The following is a 19,321-nucleotide window of genomic DNA, read 5'->3' as shown; positions in this document are numbered from 1 at the left end:
TATTTAAAGTTTGTTCGGCTTATATAAGGCGAAATTATTCGGCTTTTGTTACTGCGCGCGTCAATAAAGTCCCAACTCACGCTAGCGTAAAGCGTGCACCATTTACGCAATACTCAACGCACAACTAGCGTAAGCATTTGCGTAAAACTGCGTGCATGCCATTCTATATCAATACACGGTGTTATGAGTCTTAATTGTTTCCGCCTTATATAAGCCTAAGTGATCCGAAGGTCGCCGGTTCAAATCCGGCACACGATTTTTATTTTCAATCATCAATTCATGAATAAGATTTGGAATCATATATTTGATTAGAATCTTCTTGCCATTTTTAATAGGCTATATACTATAATGTTCTTCATAATAAGGTTCCTTAGTCTAACATCAACATATTCTATATTCATTTACGACCAAGTATTTTGAGAGTGTCGCACATTTTCTGGATAGAAAGGTGTTAATTTCTCCTTATTTTTTCTTATACATTCAGCCTTTAAGATTGATTTCCATTTCATTACGGTGATGTTCATTTCGTTAGGCATCAGATAAATTTAATCATATGTCAGAATGTCACTGGCATGTCATTGATTTCAATCAGAGCCATTTCATACGCGTTCTTTGTTGAATTTTATCTTTGACCTTCCTATGTTATAAGCTCCCCGAAGTCTACCCATATTGTAAATCATCATCATTATTCTGTAACATATGTCCTGATCCAATCCAAAGTCGGAAAGTTTGAAAATTTAGTCAATACTTAGCTTACTGACGTTGAAATTAATAAGCCGATGTCATACTTGGTTGTAAAGTTATGAACTTCTGTTATATATTAAGGTTATCAAATATTTCATACTGTTGCAATTTGGTAGTTCACAGTATCTTGCGAATGGTAGTGAGCTTTGGCAAAAAACTGCATTTAGAGAATAAACGATAGGAATTTTTATTTTGACTATCCTCTACCGTGTGATAGACGACAGGCAGGTCCAATATTTTGAGTAGTGGACTACGATAAAAATATTGGACCTGACTGTCGTCTATCATAGGTAGAGGATAGTCAAAATAAAAATTCCTATCGTTTATTCTCATTCTTAGTCAGATAAATATTATTTTAATAACTCTAAACTATTTTTTAAAGCAAAAATTAAGTTACCGTCATAAAAACTCCCCTTTTCCTAAAATGAACGAAACTTGTTTACAACTTTACATCTTTTGTTGCGCGTACTGCTAGCGCGTGCGAGTGTTCCGCACTGCGTCTACGCATACAACGCGATACACACGCGCACCTCTATGAGCGTGTTACGCGTTATCGACACTCATGATGACGTGGGGTCGTCTACGGCCTGATAGACGACACCCAAAATCATGCGATTGTCCAATCAGATTATGTGTAAACGTATAGACCACTCCCACTGACTAAGAATGATCATTTCATAGCGAGTGTGTAGAAGAATTAAAATATCACATATACTTTTGTAGGTCCTGGGTTCTTGAGTTTTGTTGTAAAGAGGGCTGAAACAACAACACTTTTGTAAAATGTACATAACTCATTAACAACAATAGATCAAGCAAGTTTTCAAAGTATATTATTTGTAGAATGCACTTTCGCAAAACATCAAAGTGTTATTTATCGATAATATATTGATTTAGATAACGAAAATCGATGTTTTGGCTGCTTCAACCAACAATACATCGTGTCGCCTTAATTTTATTACTTGCTGATCTATTGTTTGGTTGCTCTGATTGGATCAGGGTGTGTCACAAAATATGATTATGAGTATAACTCTAAATTTAGTCAATACTTAGCTTACTGACGTTGAAATTAATAAGCCAATGTCATACTTGGTTGTAAAGTTATGAACTTCTGTTATATATTAAGGTTATCAAATATTTCATACTGTTGCAATTTGGTAGTTCACAGTATCTTGCGAATGGTAGTGAGCTTTGGCAAAAACTGCATTGATCATTTCATAGCGAGTGTGTAGAAGAATTAAAATATCACATATATACTTTTGTATATACACTCCAAAATACTCTAGTCATTCTTGATAAGTTTGCGCTTCTATCTGGTCTCTGTTTGAATTACAATAAATGTGACGCCATCTGGATTGGTTCTCTCAAAAACAACGATTTTAAAATTGGTAATGTTAATTGGAAGCTTTCTCCAGATAATACTATTAAAATCCTTGGTATTACCTTTAGCCCAAACGTTCCTCTTGAAAAACTCAATTGTAACTGGGATGAAAAAATGACAAAAATCGAGAGTTCTATCCGTGCATGGCAAATGAGAGGATTATCAATGATTGGTAGAAACTTAATTGTCAAGTCTCTTTTAGCATCACAGCTCACATATATTGCTTCCACGATTATTATTCCAGACAAAGTGGTGACAAAAATCAACAACATGTTTATAAAATTTGTTTGGAATAGAGCTGAAGCGGTAAAACGCAGAACAATCATTTCTGACTTTGATATGGGAGGAATAAAATGTTTCATGTAACATCTTTTTTTGAATCATTGACGTTGTCTTGGATAAAGAAACTCGTCAATAATGAGGTTGCTGTGTGGAAAAATATTGCTTTATATCATGTGTCTAAGATTGGTCTTAATACAGACCTTTTAAATGTAACTGCTCTGTTAAAACCATGGGCATTGATTGTGTCAATATCATTGATAAGTTACCCAAGTTTTACTCATCTGTAATCAAATATTGGTTTAACACAAAACCTGTTGTTTACAAACAGGATATTGATATGCCTGGTACTGAAATAATATGGAACAACAATGCTATTCAACTTAACAGTAAATCACTTTTTATGCATGACTGGATCAGAGCAGGCTTCATAAGAGTTAACGATCTCTTTGACAATCAAGGGTCTATGTTTTCTGTTCAATATATTCAGCGTCGTATACCTCAAAATCCAAGAGTCTTCATTGATTACTTTGTTGTTCATAATGCTCTTCCTAAAGATTGGAAAACTCATCCTAAGCCTTGTGAAGAACGCTCTGACATCTTGTTTAATAAAATTCCTATTCAAAAATGCATCGCTAAAGATTTTAAAGAAATTAAAATCAGGTCGATGTATACAACCCCAACGTGTTACAAATTCTGGGCGAACAAATTCCCCAGGTATCATTTTAACTGGAATTCTATTTGGAATAATGTCCCCAATGCACTAAAGAAGCTCGTCTGATTTCTCTTAATTGGAAGATTCTTCACAACATATACCCCACAAAAACAATGTTGTATAAAATGGGCAAAGAAAATTCTAATATGTGTGAAACCTGTAATGTTATTGATCATGTTGATCATTTCTTTTACTATTGCAAAAAAATCAATCCCATTTGGGATAAAGTCAAAACAGTGATATCTTTGAATATCCAACATAACATCTCTCTCAATGTTAAAAATGTCATGTTTGGTGAACATGGTTCACACAGCAAAGACAACTTGTTTGTCAACTATGTAATTGTAATTGCCAAGCTTTGTATTAGCAAATATAGATATGGTAATCACCCCAATCTTCTTTTTTTTGTTTGATAATGAACTCAAAATTCGCAATATATCTAATTGTTCAATTTAATTTCTTATACTTGTATATTTTATATAGTGTAATGCAATAATCTGTGTGTTCTAAAAATGTGTGATTTAATGATTTAAATATGTATAATATGTGGTTTTCGTAATATGTATAATAAAGGCTTATGCCTGACAACTCGTCAAAAAAACCAAAAAAAAACCACATATATACTTTTGTAGGTCCTGGGTTCTTGAGTCTTGAGTTAATATATTGCTTTAGATAACGAAAATCGGTGTTTTGCTTCGACCAACAATACATCGTGTCGCCTTAATTCTATTACTTGCTTTTTATTGTTTGGTTGCTCTGATTGGATCAGGGTGTGTCACAAAATATGATTATGAGTATAAATCTCGACCGGTAATCGTGAGGCCCAGGGTTCAATCCCCGCTGAGTCCTGATTTTTCTCTTTCAATCAGTTTGCCCGAGCATCATAAAGTCATTTAAAATACCATTATGATAAATAATGCAAATCTATTCACTTCATCGGATTGTTTGCTGAAATATTTCATCGTAACGATGACCTTGAAAAGGTTTGTGTCATGACTAGCTACATTATATGATGTTTACATAATGGTTGATTAAAATCACTAGAAAAAGTGCGCATAATGCTGAATGATATTGACACCATATATCTATTCACCATATATTGGCGATACTTTATTATTATTATTTTTTATTTTATAATATGTCACTGGTTTGCATGTGTGTACAATGATATATCTCTTGCCCTTGATAATCAGAAAGCTGTCCTCTTCATAATGCGCTTGATCTATCTACAGCCTTTGACACTGTGGATCGTAATATTTTACTGCAGAGGGTTGTGAATGAATGTATTGACCAAATGACCTCATTAATATGGAGTCCCTTGTCGAGATTAGACAAAAACAACACCGAGATGTTTATGAGTGGAGACACCAATTCCGATTTTAAAGTGACCGTTGCCTCAATGCAATAACTTGGAAGGGCCAAAACGTGCATGTTGAATAAGATGGGTCCCAGAATAGACTCCTGTGGGACCCAAGATTGTCTTGAGCCCAGGTAGTCATAATGATGCATTATAAGTGTCATTTATTTCTGTATTCATCACATTCATTCATTCATATTTTTATTTCCATAAAATTCATTACATTACATTACATTACATTACATTACATTACATTACATTACATTACATTACATTACATTACATTACATTACATTACATTACATTACATTAAATTACATTACATTACATTACATTACATTACATTACATTACATTACATTACATTACATCAGAAAATATACAAACACGATACATATGGAGGAAAAGGCTGGAAGACCAAAAAGGCCTGAAAGTTATCAAATGAAATTAGCAACAACAAAAAAGCAACTTTACCAGACATAACCATAAGACAAGGCAAGGAACGGGGTCGAGCTCACGGAAAAGATTAATTATATTGAGAAATGAGTTGTTTTTTAAATTTATTGCGGAAATGTTTCACAGATTTTGAAGCTTTCAGATTTTTATCTAAAGAATTCCAAGGAATGGGACCTCTTGTACGTATGGCATGATCAGAAAACACATTATTATTTTTGGTTAAATTTAGGTCATTTACATATCTTGTCTTGTAGTCATGTATGTCAGAACGTTTAGTAAAATAATTATCAAATGAACAGGGCAGCTCAGTTATGGAGTACCTGTACAGTGTACAGTATACATGAATGCACCTAATTCCAGTATGTACATATCTTCAACCTTTAATACGTTATAATTAGTAAACAATGGCGTTGTGTGATCTCTATAGTGACCGTTTGCCACAGTTCTTATAGCCCATTTTTGAATTTTTACAATTTTATTTAAGTAAGCTTTACATATATTTCCCCATAAAAGTATTCCATAATTCAAGTAAGGCAATATTAATGTGCAGTAAAGTGTATATAAAATACGATTTGGAACAAAATGTGTCAATTTATTCATGATACCGACATTTGTTGATATAGTTTCACAGAAGCAACGGATTATGTGCTAGTACTAAAAATTGTCATTAAACACAAACACATCACCCGACCACAGCACACCCCCCACACACCCACACCCCACACCCCCATGCTACCAAGGGGTTTGTTGGATATCAGCTCATCATTTAAAAAGTGGGATACAATAATAAACTAATATAAGCTGTTTAATCTATGCATAAAAGCAAATAATAATCAGAAGCTAGTAAAATGTTTAAGACTACCGCTTTTCATTTGAAATAATGCACTTATTGTTCATCTCCTCTATGGAGATATTTTCCATGGCGGCCATCTATGATCATGCTTGAGGTTTCACCAAACAAACCATGGGTTTTGAGGTCTTATATGTCAACAAAATCGATTAAATTTTCAGGATGATCTTATTTTCATGTTGTTATAAGCAAATATAATGTTCCAGATAAGCTAGTTAATAAATACATTAAGAAAAAGTACCTTAAAGTTGCACTTTCTGTTAGTATTCCTTTTGGACTTTAACTTTTTAAAATGTTCTAGCAGCCCTATATAAAACCGTGACACTCGAAAGGCCATATCTCTGGAATGAAACGTCCGATTAAGATTATTTAAACGCCAAAATGTTTCTTTCATCAATTCCCAGCCAATAAGTTAGGTCTGAATTAATTTAAAAGTACTTCAATTTTTAGTGGACATGCCTACTAGTAATGTACATAACAACACATTTTGAGGCATTAATACGAATAGAGGCTTATCAGTGTTACTCAAATATTGCCTCCAGTTCCGATTTTAAGGTGGCCGTTGCCTCAATGCAATAACTCTGTAAAGAACCATATCGTCAGCATCTTGTCGAAGAAAGGAAACTATATAAGGAAGGTCCAAAGAGTGCATGTTGAATAAGATGGGTCCTAGAATAGACTATTGAGGGACCACAGATTGTCTTGAGCCCAGTTAGTCACAATGGCGTATTATAAGTGTCATTTATTTCTGTATTCATCACAGAAGCAACGGGTATAAATTATGTGCTAGTACTATAAATTGTTTTTAAACACAAACACACCACCCGACCACAGCACACATCCCCCACACACACCCCACACCCCCATGCTACCAAGGGGTTTGTTGGATATCAGCTCATCATTCGAAAAGTGGGATACAATAATAAACTAATATAAGCTGTCTAATCTATGCATAAAAGCCAATAATAATCAGACGCTAGTAAAATGGGGGGATAGGCAGGCCAATCAAGAACCAATGGCTACAAATTCTTACGCAATTGTATCTAATAATCATGTTGCCCATATAGCTGTAATCATGTCATAGACACGAAGACGGCGATAGACTTAGTAGGCAAGTTCCAGAGGAGTGTCATCCTTATTGTCTTTAGTGGGAATTGGTTGTCTGGATCTAGTATGTACATAACAACACGTTATGAGGCATTTTAATGCGAATAGAGGCTTATCGGTGCTACTCATATCCAATATTGCCTCCAGTTCCGATTTTAAGGTGACCGTTGCCTCAATGCAATAACTCTGTAAAGAACCATATCGTCAGCATCTAGCCGAAGAAATGAAGACATATTGGACAACTTGGAAGGTTCAAAACGTGCATGTTGAATAAGATGGGTCCTAGAATAGACTATTGTGCGACCCCAGATTGTCTTGAGCCCAGTTAGTCATAATGACGCATTATAAGTGTCATTTATTTCTGTATTTATCACAGAAGCAACGGATATAAATTATGTGCTAGTCCTATAAATTGTCATTAAACACAAACACACCACCCAATCACCGCCGTCACCGGCCCCACCCCCCACCACATACACACCCACAACATCACCGTGCTACCAAGGGGTTGTTGGACAACAGCTCATCAATATAAGCTGTTTAATCTATGCATAAAAGCCAATAATAATCAGACGCTACTAAAATGGGGCATAGACAAGCCAATTGAGAACCAATGGCTACAAATTCTTGCGCAATTGTATCTAATAGTCATGGTACCCATAGTTGTAATCATGTCATAGACCATATAGACGGTGATAGACTAGCTAACTAGATAGTAGCTAACTTTCAGAGGAGTGTCATCCATATTGTGTTTAGTGGGAATTGGTTGTCTGAATCTAGTAATGTACATAACAACACATTTTGAGGCAGTAATACGAATAGAGGCTTATCGGTGCTACTCAAATATTGCCTCCAGTTCCGATTTGAAGGTGACCGTTGCCTCAATGCAATAACTCTGTAAAGAACCATATCGTCAGCATCTTGTCGAAGAAGGGCCCAAGACGTGCATGTTGAATAAGATGGGTCCTAGAATAGACTCCTGTGGGACCTCAGATTGTCTTCTGTCTAGTTAGAAAATTCACCACTGTACGGAACTATGTCATTAAACACAAACCCCCTCAACACACACCACCCATGCTACCCAGGGTTGGTGGATAACAGCTCACCATTTGAAAAGCTGAAAAAACGGACTAAAAGCCAATAATAACCAGAAGCTAGCTGGTAAAATGTGCAATAGGCAAGCCATTAGAACCAATGGCAACACATTCTTTTTGTATCTAATAATCATTGACCATAGTTGTAATCATGTCATAGACCATGTAGACGGCGATAGACTTAGTAGTGTAATACAATTATTTTCAATCCAGTACAACATTATGAATGTGACAACAAACATAATAATGTAAATGTAGCCAATAACCTCAAGTATCAAATAATATACATTTTAACAATAGAATCGACTCCTGTGTTAAGTGGATTTGCATTGTTGCAATGGATTTTATAATAATTATTTTTACTTGTAACAAATTTAACAACTAACATGACTAACGTGTCACACTTTATAAATACACGGCACAGAAGGATGACACGCTGTCTGTCCAATTTATTTATTGTTTGATATTTTGTTTTAAAAAATGAATAAATGAATTGTGTTTGTTGGCTTGTTGTGCTATTACTTAAAGATATTACTCTATTAATGCTAAAATTGTTTATATAATTACTTTTGACAAAATAAGATTTTTTTTTCAAGTGTCAACATTGACAAAATATAATATGTAATAATTTAATTATGAAAATACTGTCACATTACCTCGGGTTCGCTTAGCTGCTTCAATTAATGCTCGTTTCTCAGCCACAGCTCCTGACGCACCAGGCTCAAATAGTACAAAATCTGGTAATAAAATCCCTAGCCTGAGGAACTCGTCTTTGATTGCTATTGCCGATAGCACTTGAATGTTGTCCGAGGAGTAAAAAATCGCCGCTCTATCATACTTAAATTCTTTCATGATCTGTCCAAAAAACGGAGCTGTTTTGTAAGACGGAGCAGCGGTTCTAGCAAATGTTGGGTAAAGCGTCTTATCAGATAGCTTCGTGCTTGTGCAGATGAAAGACACCATAGGTATGTTCCACTTGGTTGCCATCAGGCCACCTGGTTCACAGTTGACGCTACACGCAGGTCCTATGTACGCATCAACCACTGGGTAACCAGCTTTACCGAAGTACATCTCAGGAAATAGGGGTATGGCATCGCTCGGATTGCAATTGGAATCCCCGTACACAAAGTCGATATAATGTCCTTGTTCATGAATAGTCGGAAACAATTCCGTGTTTGCGTTGATTTCATCAATAGCTTGTATTACTGCGCCAGCACACCCGTGCTGTCCGGCCGAGAACCATCCACCCCACGGGAATAAAGTTCCTAATATTATCGTCTTGCTGTTGCAAAATGGTAATGTGGAACAAAGTCCTAATATGAATAATGGGAAGTACTTGTTTCTATCCATTATTCTAGTGTGAATGCTCCGTGTCATAACAACTTAGAATCAGTCAAAAGCCACTTGCTCATCCGGAGTATTTGTTAAGTCATGCCTCTCGTGATTGAGATGGTATCAACAAAGTTGACCATGACAGCATGGCGCGGTCTCAATCATAGCTTTGCTGTGAGCATTCGAGTGAAGTAAAAAAGTGACAAATTTCTATCTTTACACGTTTGAAGTGCGACTAAAAGCCAACAATATTAAATCAGACCTGTAGGCAAAAGCACGTAAAAATCTGTAATGTATCGCGACGCAACGGCGTTAGAAATTAAAGAGTTTCAAGGCTAACCGTATTAATGAAGAATATGTGCAACGCTTGGCTTTTCTCATAGTGCACCCGAAGGATGTAGGATATATCACTCAATAAATTAAAGGATTTTTTTTTGTTTCGATAAGCGGGACGACCAGTAATATTTATTGTGCAGAACAACGTTATTCCAATGCGAGAAATGTCAAATCAGTCTGCAGTTGTGTGGTCAATATTGGCAATACAACAATACTACTATCAACACGCGTGCGAGATATGTCTTCATCAAATACCTATACACCAACCATTGAATTATAATATCACCATGCCAAGAGGTTAGTTATTATATAGCGTACATAGGGTGTAGTGTAGTCTGCTAGCCTGACGATTTCATGTCGCGGGATTTTAATGATATTTTTTCATCTGAAATTGAAATTAGCTTTCTCCAATAAAGATGCCACGTTCTCTTATAGAAAAGGTAACTCAATGATTGTACTTCACGGCCAATATTTTGTATTCTTTTATGAACTATATTTATACAAACGGGACCGTTTGAATGTCGATCGTATCATTAAACATCTAATTGATTTCATTAGCGAAATTTTAAGTGGAAGATGAAATTAAGGTTCGAGAGAGCGTCCATCAATAATGCATCCATTAAAGTAAGTTTAAACTTAAAAGTGCTATTAGTTAATTTGCAGGAAATAATTAAACTATTGCATTTGGCAGCGACCTTGACGATATCTACGGCAAGTGACCGGAAGATTACATTGTTGCGCCAAATAGAGAAACAAACTTTGCCAATTTGTTTGGTTTTACCTTAAAAGGGCATTTCATGATCCACAGCCTCATCCCCCACTTTTCTCAAAATATGTTGAGATTTTTACATCACTGGAAACCTCTGGCTACATAATATTTATGTACAAAATATTGCTTGCAGATTAATTCCTTCAGCAAAGATATCGTGAAATTTGAATTTCATTCTGGTGCACCAGAACGAAATTACAACGCATTGTCTATGGAGCAGTGTAATACACATAATCATGCATAACTCGCGAACGCAAAATCGGAATCAACTGAAATTTTGGGAATAGGTTTTGTCGTGGATATCTAATGAAAAATGACATAAATAGAGGATGCTAGGATCACGAAATCCTCCTTTAAGTTTTAATATTATTTTATTTAAGTTGTAGCACTGTAATGTAGGTAAAGTATACATAGCCCAATAAAACCGATTGAGGTGTTTTGATAAAGCATTAATAAAACCGTCTGGGCTTACTTTGATAAACAGCGCTGATTGATAATAAACTAGTGAGAAATTCCTTTTACCTTTTATTTTGGTCAAACTTATCAGAGTAGCTTTTTTTATGTTAATTATGGTATTAAAGGAGTGTCTAATGATCCTAGCATCCTCTTTTTATGACATTTGTTCAGTAGATATCCACGGAAAAAGCTTATTTCCAATATTTCAGTTGATTCTGATTTTGCATTTGGGAATTATGCATGAATATGTGTAGACTTTGCCATAGTCGAATTTTATTAAAAATATGTTATTATTAGTCATGATGAACCCATTTCGTTGAACTCAAAATTATACTGATGTTTATTAAAATTAAAGTACACATGTATTCAATAGTAAAATGGTCATAAAGAGTTAAAATATCAGATGATTAGTGACAATAAAAGTAATTGAATAGCGAACCACGAAAATTGGGAACAAACAGAGGGAGTGCGGTGACTGAAAAGATCAGATACAGATGTGAAAATCTATCAGTTGCACACAAATCAATATAAATAAGAGTTTTATGCTTTAGGTAATAGCCAGAGTATGCAAAATGGGCAAGTGGACTACGGAGAAGTCTAGAATATGTGTATTATATATTCCAATGTGCTGTAATTTTGTTCTGTTAAGGGATCTAAAATGAGCGTTTATTGCGTTTCGACAGTATTTTTTGTGGGACATGAGAGCACCTCAGACCTATCGAATTGCATTCTGAATACGAAGCATGTCTTTCTGATATCAAATAATTTTCATTTTTGAAAATCACAATATAATACACATTTTATGACAAATTATAAAAATTTGATATTTGTCAAATTGTTGATATATAACAGTCCTCGAAGTAAATTATATAAATCTAATGTTATATTCTTAAAGTGTATGTAGCAGGGAGGAAAAGCCGACGGTCAATTGAAAAATTTGACCTTTCATATTGAAGATATGGATTTCCCCCCCCCCCAAGACCTAATTTTTTTGGTGTTTTGGTAAAAAAAATCCATATCTTCAATACGAAAGGTCAAAATTTTCAATTGATCGTCGGCTTTTCATCCCACCTACATACACTTTAAGTATAAATCATCAGATTTCTAAAGTTTACTTAAGTACTGTTAAATATCAAAATATCAATTTTAATGATTTGCCATAAAATGTGTATTAAATTGCGAATTTCAAAAATCAAAATTATTTGATATCAGAATGACATTCTTCGTATTCAGAATGCAATTCGATATGTCTGATGTGCTCTGATGTCCCAAAATAAATACTGTCCAAACGTTCATACCCCAGCCCTTAACCAGAACGTAAATACAAATGTGACGGCGGTTTTGCTAAATGAATTAATATGCGAGAATTGTTTTGTACTTACATTATGCAAAGGTTTCGACAATTCGACTGGTATAAAAATCTCAACATTTTTTGAGAAAATTGGGAGGATGAGGTTGTGGATCACGAAATGCCCCTTAAAATAATATTTTAAGAATCTGAGATTAATGTGTTCTTACTATTATAGCTACCCCCCTAGAATCACTATTATTATAATAATTGGTTAAAAATAGTATCTTCGTTCAAATTGTGTACATTATTATTTGTGTAAGATAACGTTTCCTTGGCCTTGTTAATGGGGTATTTGAAAATATGACCGACAATTTTACATCGATTTTATGTTATAATAATACAATTTCAGTGCCAAATAAACAATAGGGGCCTAGATGCTTGCGAGAAAATGTGTAAATGCAAATGCACTAAACCACATTTCTATATTTAAAAGATTTTTTTAAATCACTTGCTTTTATTTTCATTTCGTTTTAATACAAGTAATAAGAAAAAACACAGAGATAAAATAAGAAACTGCTGTTGTAGCAAAGAATTACAAAAACCTATGAATTTGTCAATTATAAAAATGTGAAGTGACGACAACCCACGGGTGCTATTGCCACTGGGCAAATTTGGTGCAACAACACACAATTGTCATCATAAAGTGCTTATTCCGTTGCCGGGTATTACGAGTACTTTTGTATATATTTTTATCGCATACTGATCGCATGTACTTTAAGCATCAAATAAATAAGCATCAGCGGTATGCTATAGTCATAAGTTTAATTGCGAATTGCCAATTAAAACATGTTATTTTAAAAGTGGTTTGCTTACTTGCTTAGTATTCTGCCTTAAGGCATGTCCGCGGCTTCCTTCTACACTATTCTACTCTGTTTTTAGCTCTTTGCTTTAGCTCCACATACAACCACCTTCCTCTTGGTCTCTTCCCTTTCAACCCTCCTTCTATCACGTCTGTCATGAGTCCTCAATATACATGAATAAATGACTAATCATATTCTTAAGCTCCTGATAGTCACCACACGTCCTGTTTTTGAAGTGTCCATGTCTTATCTCAATACAAGGCCACACTCAACCCTTCGCTTCTGTATGTCTTTCTTAAGGCTTTTTAGAGGAGTAAATTTACGTTTAGAGTTATAGACAAAATTGGAACATCAATGTTTTTTGTTGTAAGTCTCTCTAAAAGACATCAGCAACAGTATATCTAAAAAGGACAAAAAGGGAACAAAGAAATAAACAAAAATGGCCGCTGTGCAGGGTTCAAATTTCAAATTTGGACGATTCTTAACCCATACCAATGTACAGTAAGCCAAAAAATTAAGGTACCAGTTGTGTTTACCCCTGTATATCCTAAACAAAGACAAATATGTCAAACAGCCAATACTTGTACTCATTAGCTCTGGTTTAAGACCTTATTATATATTTATATTTATATTTATATTTTATACTGAACTTATTGGTTGAAATTGGTTGAGAATTACAGAAACGGTGATCTAAAACCTAATGAAGAAACGAAATCAAAAGTTTCACTTTGCATCAATGAAAGCACGACGCTAGTTTTAACGTGCTAATCAATGGAAGCACGGCGCTAGTTCTTATGTTAGCGAACGCGTTGTGTACAAATCAATATGGCATGCAATGGAGTTGGTTTTTTGGATCGTCGTGTCTTTATTTCTTGAACAATTTCAACAAATGAGATATTAAATTCGAGCTAAAAGATTCAGGTTCTAATTATGACATATTTGTCTTTGTTTAGGATATACAGGGGGTGAACATAACTGGTACCTTAATTTTTGGCTTACTATATTCTTCTCATTATTAGGATTCAGGAAAAATATAGTTTGACCTATCACTGATGGACTGTTCTTGAGTTTTAGGCATAAATGTCAAATGTCAACAGGGGTACAAAGTGGTTTCAATTTGTTCCGCTTGGAACAACATTTTCATGTATTTTGTTACCTTGGTAACATCACAAAATAGGTCAAGGTCAACATGATTCCTACGGCCTATATATTCTTTAGTTAAGATATTTTTTCAAGCAGAATAATTTGAGATCATTTTGATCAAATTCGGAACAGTTTTTATTTCTTACCCCTGTGGGGACCAAAATTTAATATTTGACCATGATGCATAACTCAAGAACTGTACATCGAAAATAGGTGAAACTATAGTGTTTCTGAATCCTAATAATGAGATAATACAATTAATCCGATTCTTCGGGTACACATTTTCAAATGAAATTTTGTCCTATTTGGTTTGCCGAGAGAAGTAATTTAAAACTAATTTCAATTGAGTCGTTGCATTTTGAAAATTTGGCTTCTGTGCATGAGATGTTTGACTTTTTAAAGTCAAATGTCAAACATCTCTATAACTCCTGAACTCCTATTTACTCTATAAACGCCTATTTACTCTATAACCCTAGTGCAATATGACAATTGAATTTTTATTCCTAGCAATGAGAGGAACAATTTGAGATATATTACAACATGGTACAACAAATTTTAAAGTTTGGCCCTATTATGACCTTCGACCCTTGTGGTAAGCATAGGAAATAATTATAGTTTTATCCTTTGAAGTGTAAGGATACCAAAAACATTGTTACCACTAAAGTAGGAAAGCTAGATGCTATAAACTCAAAAATCACCCAATAGCGCCATGCACTATTTGCCAGTATATTGCTCTTATCCTTGTCTGACTCACCCATCTTATGTCAGCAGACTTATAATTCAAATAATATAATAATATATGGGTTTTTTTGTAACCAGCTGCAGCTGTACTAAACAATATTATCGTCACTCTTTTGAAACATGAGTGTGTTTTATTTTCCATTTCAAGAACACATTTGAAAGACAGTTTCGTTTTTGCTCTAATATACCCGAAGCAAACACTGATAATTATTTGTCATAGCGCCCGCAGACTTTAAAATTAAATCTATTGACATAAGCACCAATATAACAACAATGTTTTAAACAGTGTTTCTTAGGAAACGGAGTAAATGTTGTGATATTTTGGAGAGGATGTAAAAACTATTTTCAAGATCAATCTAAAAAATATCACTTTAATTTTTGAAGCGTTTTTAATATTCTACCTGATTAACCACACGAACGTAAAATCGCCAATATTAACGATGCGTCACATATTCAATTATATGTGTTGAAGGTTACATACCCAGTGGCTGGATTTCAGGGGGGGAGTTGGCAAATTTTGTGAAAGTGGAAATTTACATGATTTGTTGGGTTTTGCCTCAAAAGTGAGGGAGGGGGGCAAGAAAAATATTGGGTGGGGAAAATGCCCCTTGCCCCCCCGTAGCGCCGCCACTGTACATACCATTTACAGACCTTAGTGATATAAATTGAAAATAAGATGAAGAACTTGAATCGTCTACAAATTTTGTTTGAAGAATATCTCAAAAATCTGCTTTAAGGTTAGCAACTATTTTAAACTGTTGCGATTTGGTAATTCACAGCATCTTGGGAATGGCAATGATCTTTGACAAAAATTATATTGATCATTTCATAGCGAGTGTGTAGAAGAATTCAAATATTACATACTTTTGTAGGTCCTGAAGTTCTTGAGTTATATTGTAAAGAGGGCTGAAACAACTACACTTTTGTAAAACGTACATAACTCATTAACAACAATAAATCAATCAAGTTTTCAAAATATATGATTTGTAGAATGAACTTTTGGAAAACATCAAAGTGTTATTTTTCAATAATATATTGATTTAGATAATGAAGATCGAATTTTTGGCTGCTTTGACCAACAATACCTCCTCTACCCTTAACATCCATTTTATCCATTGCAAACTGTAATCGGCAATTTATACTGGTATTTAACCCTAGCGCTTTAAAAATATGTACATGCATTTGACATGATTTTTAAAACTAATGGTTATTAATTATGTAGCTTACATTTTTACCCATTAATAAATTGATAAGTCATGGCATATTTTGAAGTGATTAAAGGAAAGAATGGAAAAATACCACGAGAATATCATACTGCTTCTATCGAATATCGTCAACCTGCTACAATAAGTTTTTTGTTGTTGAAATTTTGAGAACAAAGTACAAAATATGGTTTAAGCATGGTTTAATCATGCATCAGATATGTAATCACCCTAATTATTTCTGATTATTCCGTTTAATTGGTCTCATCATCATTTGTGCAAAGATTGGTGAATAAATATATTTAAATCATGGTTGAACCATATTTTGTACTAGTCTTTGTCTTAAAAATTACAAAACATGACATGACGAAATGGCATTTCATGTAAATATTATGCATGTATTAATTAAGCAACATTTGCTTTTATGAGCCATTAAGCAAACATTACTTAATGCCTCTCCTCTTTAACTTAATTACTAATTCAATTACACAGGTTGTTTAATAAAGCAGCAACAAATGCATTTTCAAGGTTATTATAGACCTTTAATGGCACGTACTCCACGTAGTATAACTGATACAGGCTGTATCACAATGTTTGGTACCCATCATATTTGGGTGTTTATTGACAAGCCTGCTTCTTCTGTATGCAACATTGTATTCTCTTGAAATGCCCAGCATTTATAGTTTTATGAAATTTAATAACATGTATCTATAAAATAAGGTAGCACTATGTTGAATTATGAAAAGGCATTCTTGTCAATAATTACTGGTAGCTGATTGGTACCTTTAGATTGGTACATTTAGATAATAGCCTGTGTCAGTGTTAGAACCAATGGATGACCTTTGCTGCGTAAACTGCATAGAGAAATTGTCCTATCCACTGTGACTTATCTGGTACATTTGAGATTTATATTCCGTTAGACGTTTTGGAACGACATGTATTTATAACATTTCTTTTAGATCCAGATTCGGCCATTATTTATTATAAAGAAGATATTGGATAGTTTGTCTTAAACTATTAACTTATTCAAAAGAGACAAGTATCAAATACCAGTGGGAGCTTTTGCTTTTTGATTCGAATAAAAACAAACAAACAAACAAACAAACAAACAAACAAACAAACAAACAGACAAACAAACAAACAAACAAACAAACAAACACATGCAACTCAGTCAACAAACAAACAAACAAACAAACAAACAAACAAACACCAACTCTTACAAGTAAACTCACTGCTACCAACAAACAAACACACCCACACATACCCCACAAATAAACAAATAATCAAACATGCAAGCAAGCAAGCAAGCATCAAGCAAGCAAGTAAGCAAGCAAGCAAAGAAGCAAATCTAACACATAATCACTACCATGTGAACATTTAGTATAATTTTTGATACCATCTTACGTAGGTCTTGATAACAAATTAAATAGGTTAAGAACACAAGAGGCTCATAAGTGCCCTTTTTGTATCCCCGCAAAGAATTCCTATGACCCAATTCAGACTTTAAAACAGAATTGATTTGAATAGCTAGAAGTCAATCGATGACTTTGATTTTTTGCAACCCCATCATCTACAAACCCATCTATTGATTAGAACAAAATTCAAATATGACTATTCTAATCACATCGTGTCTTTACTTATTTACTCCATTACAGATAAGAGTCTCAATCAATCATAAATGCCATGATATATAATTTGTAAAAGAGCTATGGCTTGATGGTTATTAATTTTATCTTAAGATTCTGTGCATTAAATGGGTCAAAGGTACCGAACGCTATATGGATATATAACAGGCACATTACAATAATTTTAATAGACAGAATTTTGAGCCAAATGTCCTAAATACGTATTCGCTGTACTATAGCTATTTTTTTGTCTTGGGGAGTCATGACTTGCACACATCAAGGTGCATGATTTGGGCTCGCGTCTATGCGGCGTCTTTGAGCTTTGCGCGGACTATCGCGATTTCCCTGCGCCCAATTATATGCGCACAGACGTCACTGACTCGCCAAGATGAAAAATAGTAAAGAAACCTTTGACAAGAAAATGACAATTGGCCTTCGAGTACATTAGTAAAAATTCAAAATATTATGAATAATACATTATTGTAAATCGAATATGAATAATTTGGTCGCATTTGAATGTGCAGTGCTTGTGGCGAATATTGTATTATTTTTGTACTTTTTGGCCATGATTATGTTGCGATGTGTCATGAGAGATGGGAAACACCCTTTGCAAGAGTTGTTGGTGATGATATTTTGGGAAACAAATTTAACAATTTCTAATTTTGGATTTTTGGGAACCCCCTGTTTTCTAAAATGTTCAGTATATTGCATCATTAGGGGAAGCCCCGATAATGTAAAGTGAATATAACATCATTTTGGGAATTCCCCCAGGAAATAAATGTGACAGTATGGTCTTTTAATGGATTGCGTGTTTTTGTGAGTATAAAAGGTGAAAGCAATTTAGTTTGCTCTCTGCAGAATCTAAAGGGAATTTGTAGGCTCAGTATGTGTTGGACGTCGTACTTCAAAAAGAGATACATTTGAACCAGTTTGTATAACCAATAATGTGCTATTTTAATACAGCAACGAAGAAGATTTTGAGTACATGAAGGTGCTCCTCCTCCTCAAAGGATTAAAATTCTTCTGTCGACTTGCTGGATTCTGGTTTATAAAACAACACATCTGTCAATAAAGTGGATCGTGCAGAAAGAAGCCTGTTTCCTGGAGGAAGAGTGTGATTGGTGAAAGAACCATCATTTTTGGAGATCGTCATCTGTGCAAGGAGTTGAGTATTATGAGAAAGCAGCACTATATCTGTGCGAGGATTTTATACGCAAAGGAATAATAAGGGCAAGTGTACACTGAACAGTGATTTTCGCAGGATAGGCGACAAGGACTTACACATCAGCCAGCCAGAACAATGTAACAGAACATTATAATCAACAAGAAGAAGACTGCTGATTAAGAACTGATTAACTAAAATTGTGATTGTGTGATTATATTGTGGCCATTTTTTGTTCATGTATCAATCATATTTTATTTTTAGATAAAGACTTAGATGTTAACTTAATCAAACAGTGTATTATTGTTGTGCATTCGTGTGAATTTGGGTAAAGTTGATTTTGGCCTTGAGTCATTTAAGGCTCGTAACAATGTCCACCTGGTACAATAATACATACATAGACCAACTGATGATTCACAAACATG

The 19,321-nt window shown here is 34.3% G+C and overlaps 1 protein-coding gene across 1 annotated transcript in view; it reads right to left on the bottom strand.

The window, feature by feature from the left end:
* LOC140142572 (atrial natriuretic peptide receptor 1-like) overlaps positions 1-9,835 on the bottom strand; it is a 55,797-nt gene extending 45,962 nt beyond the window's left edge. Inside the window, exon 1 of the mRNA XM_072164566.1 lies at positions 8,636-9,835. Within this exon, the coding sequence (XP_072020667.1) occupies positions 8,636-9,356 (721 nt within the window). The 5' untranslated portion in view covers positions 9,357-9,835. The remainder of the gene's footprint in view (positions 1-8,635) is intronic.
* Between the last annotated feature and the right edge of the window lie 9,486 nt (positions 9,836-19,321).

This window comes from Amphiura filiformis, chromosome 20 (assembly GCF_039555335.1).
Source record: "Amphiura filiformis chromosome 20, Afil_fr2py, whole genome shotgun sequence".
Lineage (NCBI taxonomy): Eukaryota > Metazoa > Echinodermata > Ophiuroidea > Amphilepidida > Amphiuridae > Amphiura > Amphiura filiformis.
This window is presented reverse-complemented; position numbering and strand designations above follow the sequence as displayed.